We start from the raw sequence: 19,755 nt of genomic DNA, 5'->3' as shown, positions 1-19,755 counted from the left end.
CTGAGCAGGTATTCAGCTGAAAGACAAGGTTAAAAACACAAAGTATCCCAAGCTTACAGACAGTGAGAGTGAGAAAGGAGCTGTAGGAAAGAGCTGACGGCAATGCAAACAAGTTAAGAAAAGAAAAAAGTGGAAAGTGCAGTCAAAACAAATGCAGGTGAAAGAGAGGACGAGAGACAGAGAGAGAAGGAGAGTGAAAAGAAAGCAGAAAAAGAAGGTTTTAGAGAGATCTTAGTAGGCAATTTTTTTTATATGTCTCATGTACAACATCCTTACAACATTTAATATAAATATGTAATTTTCAGTAAGCTAAGCTTAATTTTTAAAGAAACATAATTTTTAAAGAAATTAATTATTTTATTTAGCAAGGATGTGTTAAACTGAACAAAACAGTAAATACATTTATAATGCTACAAAAGATTTTAAACAAATGCTGTTTTGAACTTTCTATTCATCAAAGAATTCTGAAAATGTAATGCTAAATGTTAAAAAAATTTACAGACTCCAAACTTTTGAACATGGTGTGTGTGTGTTTGTGTATATATAGTTGTTTTTTTTCTTTATGCACTGCTAAAAATTTGTGGTGGTGCCAGTGAAAATTTGGCATTACTGGACTGACAGGCCAGCAGGTGCTGTAGTAGAAAGTGACAGCATTTTAACATTGGAAAAATGAAACCCTTTAGAAACACTTCAGCTTTAAAAATGTATCCTCCTCTGCTCTCATGTTCTCTATATAATGCCAGGTTTGGAAACGTGTGTCCCTGCTGGAGCACTGTGAGTGAGTGAGGGACGAGAGAAATGCAGAGATGAACAGACAAGCCCAAAGAATGTGGGAAACAACAGAAGCCTTGTTCCTGCTGAAAGAACTCGCTCACCACTTTCTTCTCCTCCGACAAGTGCTTTTCTCCTTCGCTCAAACAAGCACACACACACTTGCTACTAATGAACAGTAGTAGAACAAATTTTGTGTGTTACAGATAGGGATGTACAGATAGGTTTCACAATTAATCGCGCTTTAAAATGTCACGGTTAATTAATCGTAAAGGCTCTGCTACACTGAGTGTTTCTGTTGCACAGGACGGAACAGTTGCAACTTGCGCAAAACGATAACAAAGTTACACTAGCGGTGCACCATCTTAAAATGCTGTGCTTATCAGACACGGAGGCTACTACACACACTAGATTAACTATGACAGAGAAACCAAACAGCGATCCTTTATTTCCACCAGAGAAATGTAAGAGTAAGATGTAAGATGTAATGTAAGAGTCGATAGTGTAGGACCATTTTGGGTACACCAAGAATGACCAGGGTGTCATTTAAATATTGCCATAAAAACTGCTGCTAAAGAGCGAATACACGGCTTTAAACTATTTTAATGCGCGACATGAAGGCAGAGCTACGGCTCGTTAGCTCAGTATTCTGCCCACTTCAGATCAGACAGATGAAATAGTGTGGTAAGATCACATTTATTTGAATTGATTAATAGTAAAATTTAGCTACTTTAATTAATTATTCGACCGAGAGAGCGAGAGAGAGAGAGAGAAGTGTGTGTGTGAACCTGCGTCAGCGCATCTCTCTACAAACATGAGAGTTTAGTTACTTAAACAGTGATTTTACCCTCTCCTTGCTCATGAATATGTAGCAATTCAGTATCTAAGCTATTTTATTAATAAAAGTCACGGGGCAGGGTTCACAAGTTTGAGTCCTCCTAAACGTTTGAATGTGCACGCAGCGCGATCTCACAAACCTAAATAATAGACATGATTTTCTCTGACCACATGTAAAATCATATGATTATAAACATTATTAAAATGAATATGTATGGATGACAGTTGATTACAATGATAGTTCAGTTTATTCCCCTCATTATTAATAGTTTCCCCTGTGGGATAAATAAAGTTAATAGTCCTTTATCAATAATACTTATTAACATTGTTATATATTATCCCTTTTATAGTATTATGCAAAAGTCAAAAACCAACAATAATTGTTTTGTTTTTTTCCACCATGTTTCCAGTTTTCTGCCTCAGGTCCAAAAGAAACATAAAAAATTTACAAACTGAAAACACTACATACTTTTGTGATCCATTTTCATTAGTTATTTATAAAAGGGAAATACTGACATTGATGTTTACAGAGCAGAGGTCACCTTTTTAATTCCAATTGGAGAGATAGACATTTGTTTGTCTTTATTATTATTATGTTGTGCTGTATTATTGGTTACTCTGTTCTTTCTGTTTCTAAAGGCAGCAATAAATAACACTTTATTATCTAAAGAGTGTCCATCTGATTTTATACATTAATAATTTTGTGAAATTAATAAATGCATAATAATCGTCATAATCGTGATTATTTCTCAGACAATAATCGTGCCAACAAAATCTATAATCGTTGCATCCCTAGTTACAGAACTGTGTTGATATAAATAAATATAAATAATAACTTAAATTGATCTGCTGTAACCCACAGCCCATCCCACAGAATATGCCTTGACTCACTCATCTAGCTCCTCCTCCTCTGTCCTGGTTGTGTTGGCGTACAGGTATTTGCTCATGTCCACCGGACGGACGTTCTTTCTCTTGCTGCTTCTGGGTGGAGATACTTTAGGCTGGGGTTCTGGTTCAGGTTCTTCAAACGGGTTCCCGTGTTGAGAAGAATCCATATCTGTGTCAGCCTCATCAAATGGGTTTGAGGGATAAGAGGTGTTCTGATCAAATACAGGCTCTTGATCTTTGATAGTAGACAGCACATGGGGCTCGGGAGATGGTTCTAGAAATACACAATGCGCAACATGCCCACCTGTATTATATAAATTATGCCCACCATAACTGTACTATTAAAGGGGTCATATGATGTTGCTAAAAAGAACATTATTTTGTGTATTTGGTGTAATGAAATGTGTTTATGTGGTTTAAGGTTAAAAAAACACATTATTTTCCACATATTGTACATTGTTTCTCCTCTATGCCCCGCCTTTCTGAAACACGTCTATTTTTACAAAGCTCATCGGTCTTTTTTTTTTTTACAAAGCGAGGTGTGCTCTGATTGGCTGAATATCTCAAGCGTGTGACGGAAATGTTATGCGCCTTACCATACTGTGATGCCGTGTCCCGGAGCGACGAGACAAAAACTTTAAAACCCATTATAAACGAGGCATTTCCAGTGGGGACATAATTACAGATTATAATGACTTATACTGACTTTTTACACATTGCGTTGCATCGCGCCGCGTACACATAAAACCATGTCTGCATTTGTGATCGGAGAAATGACAAACAACAAGCGCTACTCTACACTGCTCAAAACTCGTTTGAATCATCAGTGGCAAATTCTTTAAATATGAAAACTTACTTTCAGACTGCGAGTCAGAACAGCCGGCATTGTAGTCTACTCTACCAGGATCAGGAAACAGTCCTCCATAAAATGCGCTGCACACATCTGAATATTTGGGTTGAACTGTTCTGGAACAGTGTTGTAAATACAACTTAACCACTGATTTCTAGTCGTTTCCTCTTTTGGCATGCCAAACAAAGTAGTTTCGCTTTCACAACGAAACACACAGCGTCACACACGGCCGGCTTGAGTGAACGGCGGCTGGCACGCTTGAGAACGGCGCGGCCGGCGGATTCGACGAAGGAGCGGCCGGTGGGCTTGCGGCAACCACATGTGACGACCCCAGGCTGAACTCCGCTTCGTCCACGGTGAAAGCCAATTCAGCGATCCACAGCGCGAAGTTGATGTATTTCCTCAATGACCAGCACGGATCAGCTCTAGGCATGACGAAGTGGATATCGTCCTCTTTTGGAAGGCCAAACAAAGTAGTTTAGCTTTCAGCGAGAATAAAAGTTATGCCTTCTTTCTTTGCGTGAACATTTGGGTGGCGTTATGCAAATCTTCCCACATCGTGACGTAGACATGTGGGGGCGTGTTAGAACGAGCCGTTTTAGGTAGGCGTGGTTGACTCTTAACTTTTATAAAGAATATCTCTTTGGATTTGAGACTTTAGTCTTTGCAACTTTACAGATCAGGAAAAATTGAAATTGCATCATATGACCCCTTTAAATGTATAATCATGAAAATAAACTATAACTGAAATAAAAATTGTGAATAATCTCACAATCATAATCAACAGTCATAGCTGTAATAATTTCTGTATATTTTAAATAAAAACAGGAAAAATTGAAATTGCATCATATGACCCCTTTAAATGTATAATCATGAAAATAAACTATAACTGAAATAAAAATTGTGAATAATCTCACAATCATGATCAACAGTCATAGCTGTAATAATTTCTGTATATTTTAAATAAAAACATACATGGATCAATCGTTCACAATAAGCTCTATAACATGAATTAAACATTTTTATTTTCATTTCATGCCAGCTTTATGACCAACTAGTCAATTAGTTGTTCTGACTACCCACTGACTAGTTGGATTTGAAAATAGTTTTGAACATCCCTAGTATCAAATGCATTTACATAATTAAATCTTAATTAAGAATGATTTTCCAAAATCCAGTTGCAGTAAACATTCCCTTTTCACTTAAAGAGATCGTTCACTCAAAAATGAAAATTAACCCATTATTTAAAAAAATAATAAAATAATTCATGGGCTAATTTTCATTTTTGGGTGAACTAACCCTTTAATACATCGTCACGTGTCTCAGATTGTTTATGAGTACAACCTGCCCTGTTGATAAAGGGGCAAAGGGGTCATACAAAGAGTCAAGAGTCACTCCTTACCGTCCTCATCCGGGTCACCAAAGGGGTTAAGGTCAACCGGGTCATTAGGTTCATCGAAGAGGTTAGAGCTCATGTTGCTTTGCTCTTGGTCCTCCTGATCCAGGAAGTTCAACTTACTGATCAGCTCTAAACCATCAACATCCATCCACAATGATAAAAGAACAAGAAGGAAGAGAAAAGAGAATATCACTCATCAGTCCAAAACAATCAGCAAGGACAAGCGCTGAATTATCGGGTGAAAATCTGAATAAAAGCAAAACTCTGGCATGAACAACCAATAAATAAATTGTTGACATCTGCATTTTGAAGTGAACCACACCAAGATCCTTCAGGTCCAAAGAGCTGTATGTTCCAGAAGAGCTGATGCAGGGTTTCATTCTGAACTTTTACTCACAACATGAGCCAGTGGGCCAAAACAAAACAGTGTGTGTGTAGGATGACAGAGTGAAGTGCTCTCTGAGGTGATAAGAAAGATGTGGCGTCTCTGTTCGCTCAACCACGCCACCCTGACCCATATTAGGCCATCCGAGCACTCTACCATCCGTCCAGTGGTGTTTTTAAGGACGTCTTTCAGGATCATCAACTCCATGGATACAGAAACAAAGTTTTTCAGAGGGTAGTTGGGTTCACTACAAACTGCAGAAGGTGGAACGAGGGTACAAGATCACAAATGAAGAACGCTAAATAAGAAAAAATATTATAACAATAAACGGATGCTCTATAACACACAGCACAACCACAGGGATGGAAAAAAAAAGAGGAGAGAAGGAAAAAGACAGATAGTGAATAAAAGTGAGAGTGAGAACAGTAAGAGAGTGTGAATAAAAGAATGAAAGAAGGTGAAAGCGGAAAGACCTTCAGAAGAGGAGGCAGGTTTATTTGGTTGCTTTAGGCAGTCATCTGGATCTCCATCTATAGAGCTGAGAGCATTCAGCTGCCTCACAATCTCTGCAAACAGCACAACATACAATCAATACACACTCAAATACATACACACACATACACACGCTAACCTGTATAATGCAAAGAGAGGTATGTAATACATTCAGGAAATATGTGTGTGTGTGTGTATGTGTGTGTGTATGTTGAGGTGTGTCTCTCTGAAAAGAGACCGAACTGCGTCTTCGCTCTAACAAACTGTGAAAACCATATCGGACGTCATCTCTATGGCAACAAAGAGATTCCTAAACCCATACGATGAATAAACAACTCAAGCATTTCCATAGGAGCTCCATACATACACTTATAAAGGGATAAAAGCACATGGGCTTAATGTTAAGACTCCAGCTTTTTGGGGGTGATGGGAGGCTGGATTATATCACAGAGTCCCACAGACACGCACTCACACGATCACGCACACATAGACATATGCACATGCAAACACGAACATACACTCACAGGACATGTATTGGGTGGACATTCCTTATCATACACAGAGATCAAGCAATGCATTGTGTATGAAAGCCTAAAAAAAAGCAGCAAATAAACTATGACCAAAAGCATAACAAATGTAAACAAGCACAGCCTTAAGCCTCAATAGGCATAAGTAAATGCACACATACAGTGGGTACGGAAAGTATTCAGACCCCTTAAATTTTTCACTCTTTGTTATATTGCAGCCATTTGCTAAAATCATTTAAGTTAATTTTTTTTCCTCATTAATGTACACACAGCACCCCATATAGACAGAAAAACACAGAATTGTTGACATTTTTGCAGATTTATTAAAAAAGAAAAACTGAAATAACACATGGTCCTAAGTATTCAGACCCTTTGCTCAGTATTTAGTAGAAGCACCCTTTTGATCGAATACAGCCATGAGTCTTTTTGGGAAAGATGCAACAAGTTTTTCACACCTGGACTTGGGGATCCTCTGCCATTCCTCCTTGCAGAGCCTCTCCAGTTCTGTCAGGTTGGATAGTAAACGTTGGTGGACAGCCATTTTTAGGTCTATCCAGAGATGACACACAGAAATTAAACCACAAAAGGAAAAAAGGTAACTGTCACTCAAATGAAACTGAACTGAGACTGGACAGAAATCCTGAAGAGAACACCAAACACTGACATGCTGAAATTTATAAGCGATCAAAACTCCACACATATCTATTCTTGTTCTCTTATAACAATTTAGACATAAATATTTAGCTTATACACTACATACAAATGCACCATGCAGCCATCAGAAACTAAATTCTAGAAAAATGAATAAAATAGAACAGAACAGAATAGAAAGAACAACAAAAAGAACAGAAACAACAGAATAAGAAACAAAAAAACCAGAAGAAAATAGAATGAAACAAACAATAAAAAAATAGATCATGAAACAGAAAAAAAACAATAAAACAAGAAACAAAACAAATATAATAAAATAAAGTAATGAATAAAATTGAAAAAGAAGAAACATTAGGAATAACAGAATAGAAAAATATAATAGAATTAATGAAAAATAATGAAACAAATGAATAATGGAAAAAATTTAATAAATAGAACCAATCAAGAAACAGAACAGATTATTACATACAAAAGAAAATAACAGAATAGAATAATAATGAAAAAGGAACAGATCAAAAAACAACAGATCACTGCCTTTCAACAGAAAGAATGATCAGATTCACCTGCAAAGCGTCTTCAGCTGAAATTCAGCAGGTCTCACCTGTGATCTTGGCGGACTTTTCCTCTTGGTTCACTCTGTTCTCCTCATCTTCCTCATTCTCTTCCTCAAAATCATCCAGATTACCAATATCAGCTTGCTTCATGCTCATCAGACTGGCCAGACTCTGCATATCTTCATCACTACACACAAAAAGTGACGGAGACAAAAGCACTATATAAATCTGATGAAATCAATTCATAGATGAGATGAATTCACCATAGATGAGATATAGAGTACTCAGCAGCCCCAGACAGAATTTGAGGCTTTTATTTATTATTTTTTATTTATTTTGCATTTTTCTGCACTCATTTTGAAGCTAATTGGATTTGAAATGGATGTAAATACTGTAAAATTGAGAATGCATTGAGAATTTTTAACTTTTTTTTTATAACACCTTCCCCAGAACTTGAATAAAACACAGACAACACTGTTGGTAAAGAGTGAATTTGGCTTCCATTCACTGTGCTTTTGTGTAAAAAGAAGAAGATGGACGGAAGAAGAGAAGAAAGCCAGGTTGACAGAGAGAGCCAGCGAAAGATGAACGTGTAAACGAATTGCCCTTCATGGTCCTGCTCATAAGAGGCAGTGCAATACGGACATGCATTCCAGCCAGGGCATTCACAAGCACGGCAAGATAACGCTCCTGGATTAACTCCCTCTCTCCCTCCCAATGTCCCTGTCTTCAAGTTCTCTCTGTCTATCTCACACTTCTTTATGAATGCGGTCCAGTCTTTCTTTGGCAGGCATGGAGCTGATTTGAACTTATGTAATGGGGTTTATTTGTGTGCTGTTGAGATCATTCCCATGGGTTAAGAGCGGTTACACTTCCGTCGCATAACCTCTGTCACACACACACCACAAAAGCCACACAAACATACACGTATCTCATATAGCGCAAGGGTGAAATCACATACACTCACACACTGGAAACATTCCATCTGACCTCTGTTTGCTGTGACATGTTGCATGTCAAAAAGCAACAGCTCAAGTCTGGGGCGAAGTTCTCCAAAAGGATTTGATTTCTTTTAGTGCATGCCAGGGGAACGTGAGGTACAGTCGTAAATGTGTGTTTCCTGATATTTTCTGAACAACAGTACCCAGGGAAGAAGGAAGTTGCATAAAAATAATATAAGACTCCAGCTTTTTGGGGGAGACATGGTTTTTAAATAAAAATAATTCTGTTTATATATTCTATTCTATTTTTCTATAATAATATAAATAAATATTAATTAAAGGGGTCATATGATGTATTTGGTGTAATGCAATGTGTTTATGCGGTTTAAGGTTCAAAAAACACATTATTTTCCACATAAAGTACATTATCGTTTCTCCTCTATGCCCCGCCTTTCTGAAGTCGATTTTTACAAAGCTCATCGATCTGAAAAGCAAGGTGTGCTGTGATTGGCCAGCTATCCAGTGCGTTATGATTGGCCGAATACCTCAAGCGTGTGACGGAAATGTTATGCCCCTACCATATTGTGATGATGCCCTGTCAGGCCGGGGCGATGATTCAAAAACATGAAAACCCATTATAAAAGAGGCATTAATTGCATCCAGTGGGGACATAATTATGGATTATAATGACTTATACTGTCTTTTTACATCTTTGCATCGCGCCGCGTAAACATAAAACCATGTCTGCATTTGTGATCGGAGAAATTACAAACTACAAACGCTACTCTACACTGCCCCAAAAAAATATAAAATATAAAAACTCTTTAAATATAAAAAACGTGCTTACAATCTGTGAGTCAGTAAACAGTCCTCCATATAATGTGCTGCACACATCTGAATATTTGGGTTGAAGTGTTCTACAACAGTGTTGTAAATACAACTTAACCACTGATTTCTAGTCGTGTCCATTTTTGGAAGGCCAAACAAAGTAGTTTCGATTTCACAACGAAACACAGCGTCACACACGGTGGCCTAGAGTGAGCAGTGGCGGCCTAGAGTGAGCAGAGGCGGTGGGCTTGAGAATGGCGTGGCCAGCGGACTCGACGAAGGAGACTTGCGGCAACCACATGTGACGACCCCAGGCTGGACTCCACTTCGTCCATGGTGAAAGCCGATACAGCGATCCACAGCGCAAAGTTGTTGTATTTCCTCAGCAACTAGCACGGATCAGCTCCAGGCATGGCGAAGCAGATATCGTCCTCTTTTGGAAGGCCAAACAAAGTAGTTTCGCTTTCACAACGAAACACACAGCGCCTTCACGACATGGCGGCCGCAACAATACTACAGCGAGAATAAAAGTTATGCCTTTTCTTTGCGTGAACATTTGGGCGGCGTTATGCAAATCTTCCCAGATAGTGACGTAGATATGTGGGGGCGTGTTAGTACGAGCCGTTTTAGGTAGGTGTGGCTGACTCTTAACTTTTATAAAGAATATTTCTTTGGATTTGAGACTTTAGTCTTTGCAACTGTACAGATCTTCTTTATGCACCAAAAGCTTGTTACACTCCAAAGAGAAAGGAAAAATTTATATCGCATCATATGACCCCTTTAATAATAACAGAAATTTGATTGCCACAATTACTTCTGACCAATGAACTATATTTTAATGACAAACTAATAAAAGATCACTCAAAGTGTTAATCACAGAATCATATTATATCTGCATAAAAAAAAGTGTGTGTGAAGTATTTAAGTTCAGTTTAGCAAAATTCACCAAAATGTCATGGTCAAAAAGGCCCACTGTCTGTTGTCAATAGTGTAGCGACTCTAGCGAGGTATGAAGCACAGCTCACACAGTCACTTTCAAAGAGGAAGGGCTAGAGAGAGGGATGCGAGGGGGAGAAATCCAGGGAAAGGAATGTTGGGAATGTCAGGTATCGTCACTCCCTGTCACTGAGGCAAAAAAAGAAAGAAATGAACAGAGAGAAAAGGAATAAGAGCGTAATTTGAAGTGGCAGCATTCCTTCAGGGTGGGTGCAGTCAGCTGGTTTTGGAGGTGTGGGTGGTGTAGTGGGCTGCTCTTACGTGGCTTTGCCCTCTCGCAGAAAGATGCAGGACAGGGAGAACTGCAGTGTTGCGGAAAAAACTTTCTTGGACAGTGGCTTGAACTTGAGCTTGACGTCTGTCTGTGTGGGCATGGCACTGGCGTACTGCTTCATGTTAATGCAGCTGGTGGCCAACGCTTTCCGACGACCTGACGGAGATTCCTAAAATAACATACACACACACACAAAAAAGAGAGAGTTAGAACACTTCTTAAGCTGAAAAAATTTAAATTAAACTAATTTATTACAATTGCTACCAACGCTTCATTGGAAAAAAAAAATCTGATAAACTGACATCAATATGTTTTTAACAGTTTCAAATCGTAATAAATACATATGTGACCCTGGACCACAAAACCAGTTTTAAGTCGCTGGGGTATATTTGTAGCAATAGCCAAAAATACATTGTACGTGTCAAAATTATAAATTTTTCTTTTAAATCATTAGGATATTAAGTAAAGATCATGTTCCATAAAGATATTTTGTAAATTTCCTACTGTAAATATATCAAAACTTAATTTTTGATTAGTAATATGCATTGCTAAGAACTTAATTTGGACAACTTTAAAGGCAATTTTCTCAATATTTAGATTTTTTTTTTGCACCCTCAGATTCCAGATTTTCAAATAGTTGTATCTCGGCCAAATATATGTCCTATAATAACAAACCATACATCAATGGAAAGCTTATTTATTCAGCTTTCAGCTGAATGTATAAATCTCAATTTCAAAAAATTGACCCTTATGACTGGTTTTGTGGTCCAGAGTCACATTTCACAAAACAACCCTGTGGTGCTTTACTAAGAAAAAACAAAAATCAAAAAGAATGAATGAAAGTTGCTAATCCTCACACTTACAGGTAAAATCATCTCCTGCTTTAACATGTACAAAGCCCACACACACACCCCAGGGGAAAACTGCACTCCTGGAACACGTGCATACAAGTTTATGTAGACCGCCTTAATGGAGTATGAACTCTAAAAGAAAAGAATGCTAAAAAATCTAGCAAACAGAATGAAACCGAATTCTCTATGCTGAGATAAAGCTACATTTGGAAGCCATTTACAGGCATATATCACGTAAACCTTCAAACGACTTTTCAGACAAAGAGAAGGTCATATTGGAACTAAAAGGTGTTCATTTGGCTAAATAATTTAAATAACCAAACTCAGTATCAGAGCAAACATGCCCGGTCATAATGGTCAATGGCGCCCCCTGTAGGTAAAAGTCTGGAATATTTTAAAAGGACTAGAAAGGAAACCTGAACTGGCCCTGATTCTGCTTTCCCATTCATTGGATTTGTTTATGGTTAGTGAAGTCCAGTAAACATAAATTATGTTATGGATTCAGACTGTGCTACAATTAATAATAATAATGGTTTAAAAAAAAAAGTAATGAGAGGAAAAGGGTTTGACACGAGCCATGTGCCAAAATGACTTTGGGGCGACAACATCTAATAAAAACGGAACAAAACAAAACATTTGCCCACCATTTGCCAGATAGGCCGGAACCGCAGTTGGAGACATTTCCTGACCTGCCTCCTCTTATTTAACAAAGTCAAAAAAATATCATCACGTTTAGTCTTTGTTCTTAAAGCATTTTCTCAGCTTGCTGACTAAGTATCAGCAATTTCCTCCCGGATGAAAGTACCACACTCAACCTGTGAAACATGTTTCAACACCATCACACAGGCCACAGTGCAGGGACAGCTTCCTTCATGCTCTCATCACTTTTATCCCATCAGGCATGTTGTGCAGAGCAATCCAAAACAAAATGAGCAGAGAGAAAAATGCCTATAAAGGCATTGTGTACAACCTGTCAAACAGCCTGCATTCATACACCTGCCTGTGTGCATATGTGGAGCAGCTACATATAGATCTCCAGATAGAAATCTCGCTCCCTGGCACACGAGTGTGTGTTTGCATGTATCAGTGGTCCCCGTAGGTAAAGACGAGCCCTTATCAGAGCAGTCTCAGGAAGATTGAGACGCAGAGAGCTGAAGAGCGACTATTTTCGTCTCAGAAATGCCTCGATACAGTTCCATACACACACATAAAAACCTGCCGACTCACAAGGGCAGTGCACACTAACCCGTCTTCCTTCTTCCGGTTTGCTGAAGGTGATTAATCTGACTGAACGGCACCATCAGAGGTGTCGAACAAGAACACACCACGTGCCGGCGGCTGAAACACAGACAGAGACGTAAAGCGATGGAGCGCTGACCCGATCAAAACAACAGTGCCACCTGCCAATCTCGCACCCAGACAAATTACCCACAATGCCCCACTCCAGCTGGGACGGGAGACTGTCCTCTGTGACTCCTTCAGTAAATGAAAACGATAAAAGGGAGGGGAAAAAACCTGCGTCTAAGATTCAAAACTGCTCGCCGACGAGGCCACTTGACATTTGTGTTGACATTTGAGCCCCTGTTGAATCGGTCGGAAATACAGCATGTCATCCCTGAAGAATCCAGCACTCCAAAGCGTGTCTTATCGCTGAGATTATGCACTGGCATTATACCGAGCTAATAGTGCATGTAGGTCCTTTATGAATGAATTTCAAAATGCATCAAACACTTAAGAAGGATTTAGTCCTTCCCCCGAAAAAATACTTAAGAATATGCAAATATGCGGGGAAGAATTAGGTTTAACAGATTTGACGAGCGCAAACAATGAGGGTGTTCTTTTCCCTGGCTGCTGGTGTCAATCAGAACCCCAGATTACCGTCCAGGATTATGACAATGTGTAAAATGAAAAGAGACAATAAGACACTTTTAATTTATCACAGGGATATGACTATCAATACGCAGCTATTGTACCCACAGAATTGCTAAATACCTGGCGGAGAGGGGAGATGAAGGTGCCAGGGTGGCTGGCTGCTGCCCCCTGCTGCTCCCTTAAGAAGCATATCACCCTACACACACCAATATAGACACTTCTACTGAGAGAAGAATGTCAAACTGTAATGTTTAAAAACAAAAACATACATTAAATATCAATGAGCAGATTTTTTTGTGGATTTTGACTATATATTGTGGAAAATGTTAACTTTGTGTATGTTTTATTAAAGTTTTGTGTATATCCTGCAAAATATCATTAAACCACTGTCACCATTTAATCCCAAAGCAGAGAAAATCAAACCAAAGTGTCAAAAAGCGTTTACATTAGCTGATTACATTATTAGCATTGTGTGATTATATTAAGTTAAAGAAAACACACTGTATTAGCTAACTAAAGTTAGGTAACCCTATTGGTTAGCTTAAACTAAAACTAGTATTAATCGTTCTTGGTAATTGAAATAAAACCTAAATAAGATTCAACACTAGATACAAATTTTAAACTTAAAAACTTAGAAAATAAGACGTTTTGTCTTGGCAGTAACTAAAATAAATTAGTAAGTAAAATTTTAAAAGTACTAAATTGAATATGAAAAAAATATTTTTAAATAAAGTTAAACAGAAATATTTAAAAAATGAACAAAAACTAATAAAATTGACAAATCGAACAGCAAAATTATTAAAAATTTAAACATTAAAATGAAAATATAAAAAGCTAATACAAAATATTAATAAATACTATAATGCTATACTAATATAATACTTTACTGACAGTATATAAATTATACTAAAAACAACACTGCTGCATACTATAAGTGCAATTCAATGTCTACACTGCAATTCTATATACAAATTCAAAATGGTAAGCCTATAAAATATAGAATGCAACTGTTTACAACAATGAAAATTATTTTGCCCAACTCCAGTTGACATGTTTGCCATTTTCTGAAACACCATTAACTGTAAAACAAGATATTCAACAGTAAATTAGAAACATTGCTCTGGATGACATCCATGGTGCCATGGCATATTTGGGTTGTCTACAATTTTTCTAGTGAATCATGGAGATGTTTGCCAGTGACCTGTGCTTAAATGTTTGTTTTGTTAACACGATGACAATCTAACACCATCACTGAGAGGATAGCAGACATAACACTTAAAATGATGACAATATTCGATATTTCTCATCTGCATGTGTGTAGTGTATTTGTGTGTCCCTGTTAGAGGAGAACACCACAAAACCCCTGCAGGCTCTCACACCTAAAATGAACCTCAAACTTCCTTTGACTGACATTTCCAGGAAGCGCGAGGAAGAAAGGGGTGCGACCGGGAGCTTCATCCACTTTAGGGTGTGTATGTGTGTAGCGTTTAGGCGGGTGGCAGCCCCAGCTGTCCCAGTATTGATCCACAGCTGGTGCCAGTATGGGGGGTGCGGGTCAGGGCTGTGGGGCTTCCTTCCCAACACACACACACACACACACACACACACACAGATGAGCAGAAAGAGTGATGCTGAACTTCTGATTCTGACTCAATTTCGAATTTGTTTAGTAGTTTAGTATTTTCCAAATACTGGCTCACAAAACCGGTTCTCGGTTCCCAGCCCGAGATGATCCCTGAGGGGATCAGAAATGTAGTGTTTGGGGGGCGGGGGAGGGCGGTGGGGCTTCCTTCCCAACACACACACACACACACACACACACACACACAGATGAGCAGAAAGAGTGATGCTGAACTTCTGATTCTGACTCAATTTAGAATTTGTTTAGTATTTTAACTTTTTCCAAATACTGGCTCACAAAACCGGTTCTCGGTTCCCAGCCCGAGATGATCCCTGAGGGGATCAGAAATGTAGTGTTTGTCAAAGAAATGGGCCACAATAGGCTTTTCCATCAATAAATGCCAGTTGCGGGTTTCTGCATGAACGCGGAGCCGAATATAAATATATAAAGGAAGAGACAAAGAGAGAAAAAGAGGGAGAGGACGGATGACACATTTTCAGTTGGCATCACCCAGGGCCTATTTCTGTCCGTCATCACTCATCTGTTGTGATTCAAATGTGATTTCCCCAAACTGTCATCGAGTGGCGCTCACACACACACAGATTAGGGGTAGTGTCATTATTTGTGGGAATTGTTATTGAGGGTAGGGCCGGTGGCTGGGGGATTGCCATTGTTCCAGCTGAACATAAAAGACGAGCAAAGCCAACAGACCAAGACTTATGGAAATCAAAAATAATACCAGCCACCAAAATAATAAAAGAGCCCAAAACAATACCAGCCTATTATAAAAGAGAGGCAGAGAAGATGCCAGCTTAATACCTTCAGAGAGAGAGAAATCACAAAAAGCTGTGCTCAAATACTGGAGATGTTGTTTCCGCAGCATACCCACACTGGGACACCGCCTGGTGCCTATGAACACACAAAACAATAACAATAGACAACAGAAAATAAATCTCTCTCTACAACCCACCAAGCCCTGTGACCTACAGTCTCTTTCAGGCTTTCCAATGAAGGACAAGCATCCGCTGCCAAAATAAATACAGACATCACATGCATCAGGCCTGTGAAAGATTGGTAAATTCATCTTAAGAGGTTCAAAACGAGTGTATCAAGTTATTATATAAAAAAGACTTGACCTGCCTGCGTATTTTTTTATCTCTTTCTGTGCTTTATTGTCATGACTAGGGCTGGGTATCGTTCAAACATTTTCAATATTGATACCGATACCTTGAATTTGATGCTGGTTCCTGAACGATATTTTTTGCAATACCAATTTTATGAAATCCATTTTAACAAGATTACGTTACGCATTACCTAAAAAACTTTTGTTTTTATTTTTTCAGCTTGTTGAGGTTTTTACAGACTCAAAGACTCATCTCCTGAGCCACTGCACAAAGGAACAAAACTTAACCAACACAATAAATCAGTGTAAATAGTTTTGAGTTTCCACATCTTTTAGGCAAGTTTACACTACTGTGCTTTCATCATAAAATGTATAGCTTAGACAGCACCATCATTTCTATTCATTTTCCACTGATTTATTGATGAGCATTAGCTGCTTCCAGTGCTGTCTGCCTGTTTTCTCTTCTGCGAACGCTGTTCTGACTCAGAGGAAGCTCATTTGCTGCTCATATATCAATTACGTGTTCATAACTGGCCCTGTCTCCAATGAAAAATGTCCATTACACTTCTGTGTTCGGTTCTGTACAGAAGAAACCCAGGAAAACATTTCTACGGATGAAACATGAAGCTAATAGTGTTTATTAGCTTCATGTTTCATCCGTAGAAATGTTTTCCTGTTAAAATGTATAGCTTAGACAGCACCATCATTTCTATTCATTTTCCACTGATTTATTGATGAGCATTAGCTGCTTCCAGTTCTCTTCTGCGAACGCTGTTCTGACTCAGAGGAAGCTCATTTGCTGCTCATATATCAATTACGTGTTCATAACTGGCCCTGTCTCCAATGAAAAATGTCCATTACACTTCTGTGTTCGGTTCTGTACAGAAGAAACCCAGGAAAACATTTCTACGGATGAAACATGAAGCTAATAGTGTTTATTAGCTTCATGTTTCATCCGTAGAAATACCCCTTAGGTATCGAAATTTGGTACCGAAAGACAAGACATTTTTAGATACTCTGTGGTATCGAGGTCAGTGTCTAAAAATTATTGCACTCAATACCTAGCCCTGTGTGTTAATATTACATTTGTATTTGCAAAGCAAAAGTATAAAGTGTATTGGGAAGTCTTGGCCTAATGGTTAGCAAGTCGGACTTGTAACCCAAAGGTTGTGAGTTCAAGTCTCCGGTCCGGCAGGGATTGTAGGTGGGGGAGTGAATGTACAGCTCTCTCCCACCTTCAATACCACGACTGAGGTGCCCTTGAGCAAGGCACCGAACCCCCGACTGCTCCCCGGGTGTGTGTTCACGTTGTGTGTGTGTGTTCACTGCTGTGTGTGTGCACTTAGGATGGGATAAATGCAGAGCACTAATTCCTAGTTTGGGTAACCATACTTGGCCACATGTCACGTCACTTTTTAAAGAAAAAATTGAACAAATTGAGTAAATAAGCAATTAAAATAAAGTAAGGATAAATAAAATGATTGTGTATTTTTTATATTATTATTATAAAATAATATAATAAAGTAATAAAATAAAGCAAAAATAAAAAGTACAATAAAAATACAATAACACATTATAAAGTCGCACAGCCCATTCCAAAAACTAAGGTCAATAAATAATTTTTTTTCTTTTGCTCAGTCCATCCCTCTTCCATCCTCTCAGTTATCAGCTGTGGGCCAAAAAAAATACTGCTCCGTAAACACCTTCAACACTGCAGCACTCCAGCACACACACAATGTATATCAGAGAGACAGGTAAGCACACATACACACACCAGAGACAGATTTATTGGATGAACACCCAACATGCCATTTTTAAAGGTGCCAGCTCATCAGTTTCCACCTCACACGACCACACACACACACACACACAGCTGTAATTATATCGAAAGCACTAACCTAAATTAATGCTCAGTGAGTCCATCACTGGTATAAAGGAGACCGTTATCAGTGCTGGGTGGAAAAACGCTGAGTGTGTGTGTGTGTGTGTCTTCTGAGACAGCGGAAAGTCACCCTGTTTGACAGAAGAAACCCATCATAATCAGTTATTTTATGTGCAGCACTTGCAGACTTTAGTCCATGAACTAGCCACTGGATAAAAATATTTTAGAGGCGATAAGGGAATTATAGATGTGTGTAAGTGCCAGAGAGCAAACTGCCACAACACTAAAGCCAGTAACAGTAACGGCTTCATCATGACCAGCTAAGTTCTTATTGGATGTCTCACTGTCAGGTTAGGAGATGAACAATGGATGGGAGAAAAATCACAATATGGACTGCCGAGTGAATTGACGTAAAGGGACTTTGGTTTTGTTCAACACAACATTCAGGGTCTTTAATAATCAGTCTGCAAGCACTCGGAGTCTGAAGGAATCTCAGGATCCGAGCTGCTGTAAGAGCTTCAGTCATGCTGTCGTAAAGCAGATTCTATGGCAGTGTCGTCCCACAGGCTTTGAGGGTCGTATCTGTGTTGGCTCTAGAGTTTTAAGCCGTTTAAGACTGACATAATAGGTTTAATCCATCACACAGAGTCTATGGTTTTAAAAAGAGTTTAAGTAACAGAAGACACTTTACAGAGTACCTGCCTGAATCAAATTATGCTCAAACAGACAGTTAATTAAACAGACGTCATGCCTCCTTTCTTTTCTTACATATACACTACTGTTCAAACCTTTGGGGTCAGTAAGATTGGTTCTAATTTTTTTATCTATGTATCTAAAAACAACAATATCGCATTTTAAATAACTGTTTTACATTTGAATATATCTTAAAAGTAATTTATTCATTTGGTAGCAAAGCTGAATTTTCACTAGCCATTCCTCCAGTCTTCAGTGTTACATGATCCTTCAGAAATCATTCTGATATGCTGCTATGCTTGGTGCCAGAAACATTTCTTATTATTATCATCAATTGTTGAAAACTGTGATACATCTTTTTCAGGATTTTTGTGGAAACTGTGATGCATCTTTTTCAGGATTCCTTGAACAACAGAAAGTTTAAAAGAACAGCATTTTTTGAAACAGAAATCATTTTTGGAATAAAAATGCAAAAGTGGCCATTTTGATCAATTTAATATGTCTTTGCTGAATAAAAGCATTAATTTCTTTAAAAAAAATAAAATTTACTGATTCCAAAACTTTTTATAGTGAATTTATTAGAATTCATACAAAAACCAAAATCCATAATATGTGGACAAAAAAAAGCTATTAATTAGGGATGCACCGAATGTTCGGCAACCGAATAAGCGAAAAGACCGAATAAATTGTACCGAACAAAGACGTGACGTGATCAAATAGAGGCGCGCGCTAATGCAGCAAACATGACGGCAGTGTGGAAACATTTTAAGCTGTCTGAGAAAGACGCAAAAATCATTACAAGCACCGACAGCGAGAGACTGTTTAGTACTGCATCGCATGTCTTCGATGAGAAGAGGAAGGGTGGTTGTTGCTGGTTACTGTTTGATGATTAAAATCGCGAAATGCCCTTAAACAATTAAACAAATTGCAGAATGTTATGTTTTCTAATACACGTGTTCAAACAGCGCTGCACGAGCTCGCGGCGGCAGGGTTCAAAGTCCAAAGCTGAAACTGTGTTACTCGTCAGCAGCTCAGTAAAATGTTTATGAATTTTTATAAAGGCATGTGACAATGCGATACGTGCAACAAACATCTTCCCAAATTCGTAATGAGAATCATTTGTCAACAAAAAGAAGCACTGAGGTCTTCCTGCGGGTTTCTGCCAAAATAAAAGTTGAGAAAAAGCAAGAACTCCATCAACATTAACAAATGTTATTGTAATTTTACTGTTGTTCTGTAAAATAAAATAAAAAAAGAAAATAATAATGAAAATAATAATTACAACAGCTCTATTAATACATTTATTGTAACATTTACACA

At 38.3% G+C, this 19,755-nt stretch overlaps 1 protein-coding gene across 2 annotated transcripts in view; it reads right to left on the bottom strand.

Moving 5' to 3' along the window:
• LOC107553590 (EH domain-binding protein 1) overlaps positions 1-19,755 on the bottom strand; it is a 141,947-nt gene that overhangs the window by 79,613 nt on the left and 42,579 nt on the right. For both annotated transcript variants that reach the window (XM_016235872.1, XM_016235880.1), the window contains exons 6-10: positions 10,381-10,562; positions 7,402-7,541; positions 5,604-5,696; positions 4,749-4,874; positions 2,500-2,770 (exon numbers count right to left, since the gene is read on the bottom strand). In XM_016235872.1, the coding sequence (XP_016091358.1) occupies positions 2,500-2,770; positions 4,749-4,874; positions 5,604-5,696; positions 7,402-7,541; positions 10,381-10,562 (812 nt within the window). The remainder of the gene's footprint in view (positions 1-2,499; positions 2,771-4,748; positions 4,875-5,603; positions 5,697-7,401; positions 7,542-10,380; positions 10,563-19,755) is intronic.

The sequence above is a fragment of the Sinocyclocheilus grahami genome, unplaced genomic scaffold (genome assembly GCF_001515645.1).
Source record: "Sinocyclocheilus grahami isolate Dianchi unplaced genomic scaffold, SAMN03320097.WGS_v1.1 scaffold18.1, whole genome shotgun sequence".
Lineage (NCBI taxonomy): Eukaryota > Metazoa > Chordata > Actinopteri > Cypriniformes > Cyprinidae > Sinocyclocheilus > Sinocyclocheilus grahami.
The sequence above is the reverse complement of the archived record's forward strand: the minus strand, read 5'-3'. Positions and strand labels throughout refer to the sequence as shown.